This window comes from Limanda limanda, chromosome 3 (genome assembly GCF_963576545.1).
Source record: "Limanda limanda chromosome 3, fLimLim1.1, whole genome shotgun sequence".
NCBI lineage: Eukaryota > Metazoa > Chordata > Actinopteri > Pleuronectiformes > Pleuronectidae > Limanda > Limanda limanda.
Window position 1 is genome coordinate 11,808,236 of NC_083638.1, and position 13,805 is coordinate 11,822,040.

Consider the following 13,805-nt stretch of genomic DNA (forward strand, 5'->3'; position numbering starts at 1 on the left):
GTGAACGGATGGACAGTTGGTTGGTATATAATAAGAGAGTGACATATATTGTATTATATGGTATATTATGCTTGTGTATAATATACAATTAACTCTATAGTCAAGAGTCCTGAACCAGAATCCAAACATGTTTAAAGAAATTCTGTGTTATAGCCTGCACTTCTACCAAAGTCCAGCAGGTGTCAGAAAACCTCCACTCTTCGATCAAATCAGAGGCTTCATCAGAGGATGTGTCTGCAGCTTCTTCTAAAATAATAGGTTCTCAGTTTAACAAAGATTATAACGAATGCTTTCGTATTTTAACTTTACTTTATTGCAGTCAATGGTCATTGGTAAATGTTCACTGAATATTAATTGCGGCAATTCCCGATTAGTAATAAATACAGGAAATGTATGACTAAATTGCGGTGTATGTGAGCTATGAAGCAATTAATAACTGTTTATATTTTTTTTTAAAACTGTTTGTCTGTTTATGTGAAATAAACAATACAGACGATGAATTACTTCTTAATCAATTCAGTTTGTTTCTTCTGCTATTCATTAACTTTACCATCACCATGGAGCTGGACACAGATAATTATAAAGTATAAACTGATCCCACTGTTCATTTTTAGCAGGTAAGGACAAAGTTGTTGTTCACTGATTCTAAGCATTAAATGAATGTCCAAGTTGATCCTGTTCTCTTTAATATTGCAACACTATTTCATTAAAAAGCTGTACGTGTTGTGTAAGGTTGCATAAAAATGTATTGACAATTCTATCAAAATTTAACCAAATTTACTTTAATTTGTAATTTGCAAACTATTTGACAACCAAATCCATCTTTTCAATTCTTCACAGTTTTCAAAGAAGACTGATTCAACAGCAGTTTAAGGCAGGTTGATTCCTGTGCAGTTACATTGTCGTTGTATCTAAAACATGTAATAAATGGTGTGCATTCTATTTTTAAATATGCATTTTAACTTAGTGCCATGTATTTGAGTTTGTTCCACTGTTGTGTTAAATTTACTGTGTAAAAACGTGTTGTGGTGTGATCTGAACTGAACCGATCTAAACTGAGAGAGTTTGGTTGTAAGGTGACTGAATCTATTTTGGTAGGCATAATTTATTTAGCTTTTTGCACAAGTTTTTTTATTATTATTTGCCTTTATTTAACCAGGTCGGTCCCGTTGAGATACAATGACCTCTTTTCCAAGGGAAGCCTGGCCAAGACAGCAGCATACAAAAAAAAATTTCAACAGTCACAAGACACACAGAAATCACATAACACAGATAAAATACATTTAAAAAAAAGATAAGGCAGCAGGACTAAAGCTCCGGATTCACGCCAAAACAAGAACAAGTGCGGTATGAAGCCGCTCCAATTTCTCTCACACGAGTCTTCAAAGTTTCAAGGTTTATGAGCTCCTTTAACTTTAGAGTTTTTTGCAGTGCATTCCAAGCAGCAGGTGCAGCGAACTTAAAACAGTGCTTACCAAATTCAGAGTGAACTTTGGGCATAATTAATAAATAAAACTCATTTGAACGTAAGCAGTAATTGCTCTGGGATTTAAAGATGTAATTACATAAGTAGTTTAAAGATTGTATAAATGAAGTAGTACAACTACTTGGTATTTTTAATTCTCTCTCTAAGGAGGATTAATGTGAAAATATTATTGCGAGTCAACTTTATTTTCAACTCTGCCATATGTACAGGACATAGAGAAATAAACATATAGTAGACATATAGGTATTACAACATAAAAATACACAACATATGAGTACACGACAATAAGTACCCTTTAAATCCGCATCTACCCGCATAAATAAAGTACATGTCTGCTTTATAGTCAAACCATGTTATAGTCAAAACGTGTAATAAATGGTGTGCATTCTATTTTTAAATATACATTTTAACTTAGTGCCATGTATTTGAGTTTGTTCCACTGTTGTGTTAAATTTATTGTGTTAAAACGTGTTGTGGTGTGATCTGAACTGAACCGATCTGAACTGAGAGAGTTCGGTTGTAAGGAGACTGAATCTATTTTGGTAGGCATCATTTATTCATTCATTTATTTATAGTATAAAGATTGTATAAATGAAGTAGTAAAACTATTTGTATATTTAATAATTTCTCTAAGGAGGAATAATGTGAAAATATTATTGCGAGTCAACTTTATTTTCAACTCTGCCATATGTACAGGACATAGAGAAATACACATATAGTAGACATATAAGTATTACAACATAAAAATACACAACATATGAGTACACGACAATAAGTACCCTTTAAATCCGCATCTACCCGCATAAATAAAGTACATGTCTGCTCTATAGTCAATACATGTTATAGTCAAAACATGTAATAAATGGTGTGCATTCTATTTTTAAATATACATTTTAACTTAGTGCCATGTATTTGAGTTTGTTCCACTGTTGTGTTAAATTTACTGTGTTAAAACGTGTTGTGGTGTGATCTGAACTGAACCGATCTAAACTGAGAGAGTTCGGTTGTAAGGTGACTGAATCTATTTTGGTAGGCTTCATTTATTTAGCTTTTTGCACAAGTTTAAAGTTTGTATAAATTAAGTAGTACAACTATTGGTATATTTAATAATCTCTCTAAGGAGGATCAATGTGAAGTCAACTTTATTTTCAACTCTGCCATATGTACAGGACATAGAGAAATAAACATATAGTAGACATACAAGTATTACAACATAAAAATACACAACATATGAGTACACGACAATAAGTACCCTTTAAATCCGCATCTCCCTGCATGTATAAAGTACATGTCTGCTTTATAGTCAATTTATAATTCCTGGGAATAAAAATATATTTTGAAAAGTTTGTTGAGGAAGAGAGAAGTTTATTGTTTGGTTCTGACAGCGGACACCGGAAGTGTCGTGTGACTCTGGGGTCGTGGACACATCTGGTAACGGGAACATTTCTCCACCTCGTGTGTTTTCAGGAGTAAGATCAGAGTCGTTATCGATCGGTTATCGATTGATCGACTTGTTAAATCATAACCCGGGTCGAGGCTAACGGAGGCTCACTCAGCTGGTGAGGGGGAGGGAGGATGGGGGGGGGGGGGCTGGTGTCATGAGCTCCTCTGTGGGAACTGGTCGCAGTGACCTCATCACCACACGTGTTCAGAGGAGACGGCACAAAACAACGGAGTTCAGCTCATTTATAAAAATTTTTTTTCTAGTTTGAGCTTTCAGTGGACTTTAGATGATTTAAAAGTGAATTTAAAGTAGAAAATGTAAACAAAGGCGGATGTTATTCACTTAATTGTCAGAGTGTGACAGCTCTACTGTGAACGGCACGGAACAATAAAAGCATCCGGGGTAAAACAGCTACGCTTTAAGCTAGCTGTCAAAGCAAGACAACTAGCTATCGAATAACTCTCACATCTTTTATGTCGACGTCTGATTATTATATTATATATATTACACTGTATTACATTGCATATTGCAATTTGACACTGTTCACTGTTTTGCTTTTTGCATTGGGCATTGTGCATTTCACCTTTTACTTCACTTTTTATATCTTTTATATATTTTTATATAGATATGTTTATGTCTAAATAAATGCTACCATGTATAAATATTAGAAAAAGTGAGTAAATAAGAAGTAAATAGTGAGTAAATATATATTGTTTTTTTATTATTACTATTGGTTTTCTTATGTGTGGTGTATTAATTGTGTTTTTATGTTTCTATGTTCATTGTATGCACCAATAACCAAAGCAAATTCCAGGTAGGTGTAAACCTACTTGGCAATAAATACCTTCTGATTCTGACAAAGTTGAACCGTCCTGCTTTTACTTTGAAGCAGAAGCCTGGAGGCGGAAGGGCGGACTCTGCTCGTTGCCTGCGCCTCGACACACCCGGAGAGGAGGACCCATTCCGCCGGGGAAGCTGCACATCATCGCCGGGCGGTTCTCCGGAGATCTCTCCCCGTCGTACGCCTAGGTTAACGGTGTCGCCCCCTGGGATGAATCCGCCGAGGGACGTAGCTCGGAGGCTGGCTGGTGCTCGGGGGGTGTTACGTCGCTAAGATGGAGGGACGGAGCTGAAAAGAGAGACCCCTGGTTCCCCCCTGCCGCTGCTCCCCTTCACCCTGCCTGGCAAATTAGCCCTGGCTAGCCCGGCGCTGTGTTTTCCACCTCGCAGATAGCAAAGCGTTTGTTCAGTCCCATCCACCAGCTGCTGGGACATTCCACCCAGTTCAACCCATTCTCCTCCAGCCTCCACGGATGTGAGTTAACCGGGAACATGAGCAGGAGAAGCGGATAAGGAGGTCGGCTTCCTGCGTTGGGTTTCTGCACAGGCATTCTCTCCTTGGTTGTTCTTCCCGTGGACATGCCTTGTCTATGGAGGAGGGAAGCTGAGCGGAGCTAGCTGGCCGACGAGCCCCGGCTAGCGCAACGTTTCCTGGGGTGTTTTTTGGATGAGTGTTCGGCTCCAGCTGATTAATTGACGGATCAGCCCCGACTTTCCCATCCCCTTCCCCGGGCGAGGAGGCAGCATGGGGGAGCCCAGCCTGGACGAGGCCAATGTCAAGGTGGCAGTTCGCGTCCGGCCCTTCAACAGGAGAGGTGAGGAGGGGGCTGCTGTCTGCTGCACACACACACATGACTTCAGATTGTTATTGAGACCCTCACTCAAAGGGCACATCTGTCACGTTTCCGGTTTACATGTCACACACAGGGACACCCACACAGAGCGAAGGGTCTATCACCGTGAGTAGAACAATGCAACATCAGTGGTGTTATTCCAGCTCAGACCCAGATGATGCACAGTCTCCCTCATGGTTTTGCTAATGCCCATCTCAACAGAACCATTGTCCACAGGAGACTGGCTTTGATTTACTCTCCCCCTGTTTAATGTCCAGTTCGGTAAAGTTGGCAAGACATTCACAGATTCGGACTTCCCGGATCAATAAGTCTTAAGCGTAACGTTGTTAAAGCACAAACGCTGCATAATTCCCACCGTAGTAATGTGGACAACGGGCTACAGGCGGGTTTTCATCAATACGAGTCGTCCTCCGTGATGGACACATAACATGGTGGTCTACGTACAGCTTGCTGAGAAACGAGTGAGCAGGGACCATCTACAAAGTGCAACACCGAAAAGAGATATTACAAAAATATTCAATAACCTCATTGTAATACTGTATATTCCCACCAAAATCATGTCACAGGTCCAGTGAGTCCTGCTGACTATGCTACACTACAAAGTTTTAAAAAATGTCATTTATCATAATTTTTGGAAATATTTGAAGGAAGATTATTCAATAGCTTCACTGTAATACTGTACATTTTCACCAAAATCACTTCACAGGTTCAGTGAGTCCTGTTGGCTATGCTAATCTTCATTAAAATATTTACAAAAATTATGATAAATGACATTTTTTTAAACTTTGTAGTGTAGCATAGTCAGCAGGACTCCCTGGACATGTGACGTGATTTGGTGAGAATAAACAGTATTATGGAATTACGGAATTATGCAGCGTTTGTGCTTTAACAACGTTTCGCTTATGACTTATTGATCCGGGAAGTCCGAATCTGTGAATGTCTTGCCAACTTTACTGAACTTTAATTTCCTCGGTGCCATTCAGAATTGACCTCTCCCATTAGTGAATTGAGCTGCTGCAGATTGAAGAAGGATGTGGTCTGGCTGGCACATGGTCGTACAGAGCTGCTATAGGGCTTCCCTTGTGGCCGCCTGCCATCTACAGGGATTTAAAGTCGACTTGCAGTGTGAGATCTACTGTCCAAACTGTCTAGACTCGGCCTCCTCTGCTGGCTGATACAGATGCAAATAACTTCTTCTTAATCCTTCACTTGCTACAACATCAAGGCAACTCGTGTGCTAAAAATAGTGTTTTTTCCCTTTGGTCTTTGCTTTTCCACTGTCATCACTTTCCTCCCTAACATTAGACCAACGCACTCATATCTCCAGTACTTCCCCCCCTGGGGAGATGCATGTCCACTCACATCCTCTACTCTAATTTTAAAAGCCGGGGTAACAAAGGCACAGTGTTGGACAAATCTGTATGCACGCTCAAATGCTCCGGTCAATTATATTCCAGATTTTCACTGTCATGGAGGAAGACAAGGATGACATTTCCTGGTCAATTGCCAAGTTGTATTTTTTTCTGGCCGTGGGAGACCATGTGTCCCATGAAAGGAGGAGGAGGAGGAGGAGGAGGAGAGCTTCCGAGGCTGAGTGGTTGACCAACAACTGACCGAATAAAACACGCATCCCCTCTCTCTCTCTCTCTCTCTCTCTCTCTCTCTCTCTCTCTCTCTCTCTCTCTTCCCTCTGAGCCACAGAAGTCGGTCACAAGACCAAGGCAGTAGATGTTCCCATTGGCAGCGGTTTACCATGAACTCAAATGTCGTAAAAACTACAGTGGCAATGACATTTTTGGGTGTAAGCTCTTTGCAAGGTCAGACATTTGTTTTGGACACACACAAATCCACGTGTATCTGTGAACATCAACCATGAGTCAGTATGCTGGGTGCTTATGAAGACAGTGGTGACACAGAGAAGTAGAGCACAGATGTGCTCTTTCAGAATTAGCTCTCAGATCAGGTGTATTTGGTTTAACAGAGGTAGAGAGTAACTATTAATACATTTTTTCCCTGTCGAAGGAGTAAAAGGGATGTGGCTGACTGTTTGCCTTTTTGTTGGTCTGTTTGATTTTCAGCAGGATTACACTCTTACTACAGAATGGATTTCCACGAAACTTGGTGGAAGGATGGGTCATGGTCCTAAAAAGAACCGATTACATTTTGGCATGGTTTCAGACAGAGATAGGGAGATATCTCTCTAAATGTCCAGATAGGGTGTTTAGTTTTTTCCTAATTTTAAATGATTTCCCAAGCAACAATACCATTAAAAATAGAATATAAAATTAGTTTCTCTTTCCGACTGGTCAAAACCCCCCCACTAACATCTGCTAACATCTGCCTTTTGCCTGCACTGGGAATGGATACAATCAATACTCACTCTCCCAGGTCGAATGACTCTGCTGTAGGCACACGTTTTTAATGGCTCTTGCTCGGATAGGCAGTTATGGAAAGAAGACACCCGGGTGAAAGTGCTAATTTGGCATTTCCTCTACTGGCAATGGGAAAGGAGTTAGTCACCTTTTTTAGCAGGTGTATGAGCATTAAAAATTAAAAAATAATAATTTTGGTGTAAAAGAGTGTGGGTAATTTTGTGCGGCTTGATTGCATTTAAAGGGACTGTTGCGTTGTCAGAAGTACAGTATGTGCTGTTCTGAGTGTCATTCTAGTTTCCAACAGTTTCTGTGTCCCTGATGCCTCTTCTCTCCTGTCAGTGTGTTCTCTGAGGTGACGGCAAGCTGTCAGCCAGAATCATTTAACTTATACCATCATCTCCCCTTTTTAAGTGTCCTCCCAAGCTAGTGTGGGACAATGTTTAAAAAAAGCTGAATTACAGCGTTATTAAACACTTTCCACACAGATGAGAGTTTACTCTAAGATTAAGATACATTTATTTGTCCCAAACACATGCACAGACATTCACAAGCACACTGGAGGGAAATTTAACCTCTGCTTTTAACCCATCTGGTGCAGGACACAGAGCAGTGGGCAGCCATGTACGGCGCCCGGGGAGCAGATGTTGGGGGAGCAAGGTGCCTTGCTCAGGGGCACTAGACGGGGTAGGGAGAATCCTCTTGGATTTTTTTGGACAGATCAATCCAGGTTCGTCTTTTTGTTGTTTCTCCGTGGAGTCGAACCAGAGACGAACCAGAGACCTTCTCTGCCCATAGTCCAAGTTTCTGCCACTAGTCCACCGCCTCTCCGATGGCAGCCTTGAATCAAGTTTTTAAACTAGTTTAGTATCAAACCTAAAGCAAATTTCAGAGGTTGAAGTGATGCTGGTTTGAAGAAAGCTGTTGTTGTTGCTTCATAAAGATGAGCAGGGACAACATGGTGTTTGCTGACAGTTGTATGTGCTTGGTTAATTTTTTTTCTCCAGGCTACAGTTCTTTTTTTTTAAAAGTTGCCTTTATCATGAGCACCTGCAACACATGACCAAGGTATCAAACATGCAAGACCTCCATCAGCATTGTGCATTTTCCGTTGCTCAGCATAGAATAATTAAACTGTGATTTTGGTACCAGAAGGAAAATTGATGGCTTCCTGTAGCCAGTGGGTTTGGAAGCAGCAGTGCCACGTTTCCAGCCGTTCTGAATTGCTGTCTTTCTAGTTTCTCTGACTGAATAGGACTTCTGTCCACATCTACCAGTGTTGAGACTTGAATGATTTGAGATAACCAGCCAAAGGACATGTCAGCTGAGAGAAACAAATATAAAAAAAATCGTCAGTCACATTTACCCTCTGATAGGGTAACACTTAAAAGACAAAAAGAAAATCTCCTCGGCCATTAGGGATGTTGTTCTCCATGCTCACATTCACACCTCTGCACTGCTCAGTCTTGTCCAGGCACCTCTATTCCTTTCTCTGCTGCTGTCAGTTGCTTCAGGACACAGTAGCCATGGTTGTGGGTGGGGTGAAGATTACTCATTCACTTTCCTCTCTCACATTTCCTCAGCAGCGGTAATTCAGACCTGGGACACTGTAATATTAAGCAGGCTTCTTTTACCTCGAGGCCACTGTCCCTGTGTATCCCAGGTTGAGGAGGAGATGTGGTGTAGCTGCCTGGCCGAACAAAGGCAGGAAGGGAGTGAGTCTGAATGAATATTTGCTAATGTTGCGTAATGCCCCTTGTTCCCATGGCCGTGGCCTTCGAAGAACGGAGCAACCCCAGGCGTAGCAACGGCAGCACTCTGGTCAATCGGCTGATGTCAGGGCTTTTGTGCCAAAACCTCAGCACCGGTAGCCCAGGGAAGGACCGGAGAGAAAGCCAGTGGAAAGTGGGAGCTGCTTATGGAGCAGGGAAAGGCAGATAACAATGGGTACATTTATCCTCTCAACCACACCGCATCACACTTTCCCTACTGCTGAGGAGGAAGCCCAGCTGCAGAACTATGGGCATGTGGGTAATGTAGGCAGCAGCAGGGCAGAGAGCAGAACAGAACGTTTCCTCCCTCATCCCCAATTTGTCTGTCTTGCTCTCCATCTTTTTTAACTTAATCTCTTTCTTTCTCTCTCACTGTCCCTTCCTCTCTGGTTCACTTCCCATTTGAGCTTTCTAGTGTCTGACAGCTGAAGACTTAGAGGGCGATTCAGGTCTGTGACCGTTGACACCAAGTTTCCATTGCTCTACCTCTTTTCCTGCCAGTAACAGCAATGTTGAGGCTCTTTAAATAGATACTCCAGCCCTAAATCCCCTCTCGTCCTGGTTTGAAATGGCATGGTTAACCTCAGATATATGGAACTGCTCTGGTTGAGATTCGCTATAGTGTCATCCCCAATCAGACTAATGGTAGTGAAGTTTGACTGTGGCTGGGCATTTAAGCTCATCATTTCTAGCCATTCAGAAGAGGTGGTAAACTTGTGAGCCAACTGTGTACAGATAAAGTGGACATTTGAGATTGTTAGGAAAACAAGATGATAAAAACACAGCCCGTCGACCACCTGCAAAGCCGTTCGAAACCCTCTTGGCAGAAACAGAGGGGCAGTAGTGTGGCCTGGTACCGTTCGGTTACGATGGCTTCTTGCAACAGCAAACACATCATCAACAAATCAATAAGTTGTCGTCTGCTGGAATCCGAAAAGGTTTATTAAAATATTCACTGTCTATAAACTGTCACGACCAAGCCTGTGTGGTGCATTGATTATTTAGAATAGTGTAGTATTTCTTTATCAAGGAAAAAAGGGACTGTACTCAACTGACAAGTTACTGATCATTTTGTATCTGCGTTTGTTTGTTAGTTTGCATAAACTAACAAACAAATGAAATCACCCAAGGGAAACCCCTTAAATTTGGTATTGATTTGTGATCCCCCCCCCCCCCCCCCACTTTGTTTAACATTGAGAGATTGGGAGTTTTCCTTCATTTCTCAGAGAGTAATTCATAGATACTAATGAAAAACAATCTGGCATCTTTAGGTGACTGATATTTATGTGTGTACACTTTGGTGCTGATCCTATTAAAATGCGGATCCTTTGTATTTAAATGTGGTTTGAGAAGCAGACTGTTGGGCCTTGGAGGAGGTATGTGCTCTGAATGCCATTCTAGTTTTCTCTACATGCAAATCTCTGCTGCAGAGACGCCAGGTAATATTGCTTTTGAAAGTTCTTGTAGAAGAAAGGGCTTAAAACCACAGCATATTTGTCCTGTCTCAGCGCATTATAATTATCAACAGCCATCTGGGGCATGACTACCTGACACAAATCCTAAACAGTCTACATGTTTATATGTATCTACATGTTTATACTGGGCACATGGTGATGTAAATTGTGGTGCTAAGATACAGAGCGTACTTGGCAGTAATGATTCACCTTTGGGAAAGAATAGTCAGTTGGTTCTGAGTGGACATTGAGCAGGAATGGTTACTTGTTTACATGTGAGCCCTGAACCAGGTCTTACATTTGAAGGACGGTGGTTATTATCAGAGGGTTTCCTCACTGATGTTGTGTCCTTGAGCAAACGCTGATTTGCAGCGCAGGGAGTGCTGTGACCTCTGACCCCCTTGTAAAAGGGGTCACAATGGAAGAGGATATCCCTACCAGGGGAAACACAGGGGGCAAAGATTCCTGAGATCTGTCTCTAACTTCTCTCTCTGGGCTTTATTGCCTGCTTTTACAAACAAGCTTTCAAATGAAGGACAAAATCACGAATTGTTATGATGTTTCTAATGTTCACACCCAGTTAAAAAAGTTTATTTTTGAAAAAAATCCCTGTCAGGCCTTAAAAATCCCAGTAAGGCCCTAACACATACTTTGTTTCACTGTAATTAATGGACTTTTAAGTATTATAGTTGCTGGGGCCTAAAAAATAATGGTAGCCTGCAGCCGATACATTTGTCTGCTTTGCAAGTTATTAAAATACATTTATTTTTTTGTTTGTATTCTGAATGACCAGTTCTGCCAAATACTGGATGCCCAGGATGTGTTGGCAGCACTTAGCCTGTGTCGACAACCATCATTAGGTCTCATTGGCAAAGACAGATGAATGGAGAGTCTTTGCAGCTTCATGAATTTACAGTGCGGTCCATGTTGATATTTTCCAAAGCTTCTGCTGGTGACTTACACAGCAAGACTTCTATTTGAATGTTATACGACTGAATCTCCTACGAAAACAACCTAAATATGCAACAGTTAAAACGTGAACACTGTCAGTTATCTGTTTTAAATTTGAAAAGTATTCAGCTACGCTGTTGAAGTCTTTCTTAAATTTCTATCAGAAACGTGGCATTTTTTTCTGATGGGACAGCGGAATTGTAAAAGGCAAAACTACAACCTTGATGAAGTAGCCTTGATGATCCACATTATATAGTGTCTTGTGATTTCACATAAATATTAGTGGACAACGCATTAGCACCACTCCTTAGGTATAAAGCATTTGGTGTTTTGAAGGCAAAGTTTTTTGTCATGACACAAACAGGTCAGTAAAGGACATCCTTAGGTGTGTATGTGTGTGTGTTTGTTTTGATAGACTGTCTTGTATGTTAGCCTAAAGGTCCATTGCAAAGGAAAAAGGTCATCTTTAGAGTCACTGTTTCCAAGTCTGCTCTCACTATTGTTTGAGGTTGATGTTCAACAGGAAATCATTGTGCTACTATGCCACTTTTCACTCATGCTCATTCTATAATAGCGAGCTGGCTTAATCACGGTCAGATGTATGATCCTAAACGTTTGTGTCCTTGAAGGTAATGAAATGCTTAATATTTCAAATCTAAACATCAAGTAGAAAAAAATGTGGCTCGTCAAATTTGGCAGCTTTATTTCCACCATGGGAAAGACTTTGGGGAAGATTCATGTTGCTGTTTTGGGAATGCTGACTACATCTGTGGTTACATGACACATTCTGCTCCGTTTCATGAAGTAGAGCTGGACCTGTTGAGGTTGTTGTGAGGTCCAGTGATTTTAAAACTAACTGTGTGTCGTCTGATCCACAGAAAAGGAGCTGAACACTAAATGTGTTGTGGAGATGGTGAAGAACCAGACGATCCTCCACCCTGGGGCAACCAACCTTGGCAAAGCAGACACTAGGTATGTTTGTCGCCTGATGACATTTTGTGTCCAAATTAATTCATTTATTCTTTTCATGGACACCCCGTTATCATCTAACCATTCAGTGCTTATATATACATCCACCTTCCTTTTGATATTTTCCCCCTGAGTTGTTCAGTGTATTACAGCATATTGCTTCTGTAGCACCATATGAAGACCCGTTGAGGTTTTATACATTAAATGTATTCTTTTTTCTACATTTATCAAACATAAGATGATTTACGTGTCACAGTGAATTTTCAAGCTGCGACCCACCCTTCCTTCGTTGTTTCTTAGAATTGGTGTCACATCTGCTGGTGCACGTCCGTCACACAGCGTTGTTTCAGCTTTTTGTGCACCTCCTAACTTACTTGGCGCAGGCCAGCACATACACAAACATGGACTGAGCGTGGACGTGTTACCTCTTCTTGTTACCTTTTTCTAGTGGTGTGGTTGTGGTTTCTCAGCGGCGATAACAATCATGCCTGAGAAAAACTTCACAGAGCAAAACAGTTCCAATTTGCCAAAATGTGAATGGATTGCGATGACGACAGGGAGTGTTTGGGTCTTGCAGTTATCTTGATTTTATCTGAGGGGGAGCCCACACTGTCAGACTTCAATAACCCTCTCTAAACTACAGGAACTACTCACAGCCATGGGACTTGTTAGCTTCCTATCAGCTGTCACAGGTCACTTTCTATTGACCTCATCACACCCACGCAGTTTGTTTTTGTTACAGATATTCTGTAATCCATACTGCAAACCTCAAAACATTTCTTGTGTCCATTCCCTGACCTCTTCTTAAAAGGCTTGTGTCTAATTTGTTTGGAATGTCCCCTTATAATTATGACGTAATGACCGACCAGCTGCTTACTAGAGACAGGTGTATTCCAACACAAGTCACTTGTTTCCCCTCTCTTTCACTCTCACCTCCATGTTGTTAGTCAGCGGCTGTTAGTGGGTAATGAATTGTGCTCAGGGTCTACTGTAGAGTCTCTCAGTGCCTGCATTGAAGAAGGCCTGAGATCCTGTTAATTGTGGTTGCATCTGGCAGAACAGGAATGTGTGCATGAGTTCAGTGTGTCTGTCTGAGCGAGGGAATGTTTCGGCAGCGATCACACCCCGCGAACCAAATGTGAAGTTAATCTTCTTATCTATAATGAAAAAGCTCTTATGAATTACAGTTTTTGTTCTGATTAAACCAGTAGGCTCTGCTCCTCTGTCGAGCCACTATCTTGGAGGAGAGGGGCTAAGTCGGAAGAAAGATCTCCTTGTGATTGGTGGAGATGATCAGAAGTGGTGAATAATGTCGGCTTCAGGCAGAGGTTCAGGAGCAGACGGCAGCAGTAATGCGTGTGTTTTTCAGAGGTGCCTGTGTCTGGAAGAGAGACACAAGAAAAAACAGACTCCACTTCCCTCTCTATCATGCCATAACTCCCACTGCCTAGCTTCCTCCCTTTTTTTCTTAACTCTTCCGTTTCTGTGGCAACACAGGGGGAGGTTAACCCAGGGTCGCTGTCAGTGACCGTGAAGCCCCTTCCTTGAGTGAGGACATGATGGTAGAGGGGGAAAAACCCTAATTTACTCAAGCATCTGTCGACCATAAACTTCTCCCGGTGACTTTTATGTTGGACAGAACAAGAGCGAAGCTGCAGTGTCT

The 13,805-nt window shown here is 41.6% G+C and overlaps 1 protein-coding gene across 2 annotated transcripts in view; it reads left to right on the forward strand.

Moving 5' to 3' along the window:
• Nucleotides 1–3,892: 3,892 nt before the first annotated feature.
• The window catches only part of kif13ba (kinesin family member 13Ba), a 48,005-nt gene continuing 38,092 nt past the window's right edge, over nucleotides 3,893–13,805 (forward strand). For both annotated transcript variants that reach the window (XM_061068552.1, XM_061068553.1), the window contains exons 1-2: nucleotides 3,893–4,585; nucleotides 12,052–12,145. In XM_061068552.1, coding sequence (XP_060924535.1) covers nucleotides 4,516–4,585; nucleotides 12,052–12,145 — 164 coding nt within the window. In that variant the 5' untranslated portion in view covers nucleotides 3,893–4,515. The remainder of the gene's footprint in view (nucleotides 4,586–12,051; nucleotides 12,146–13,805) is intronic.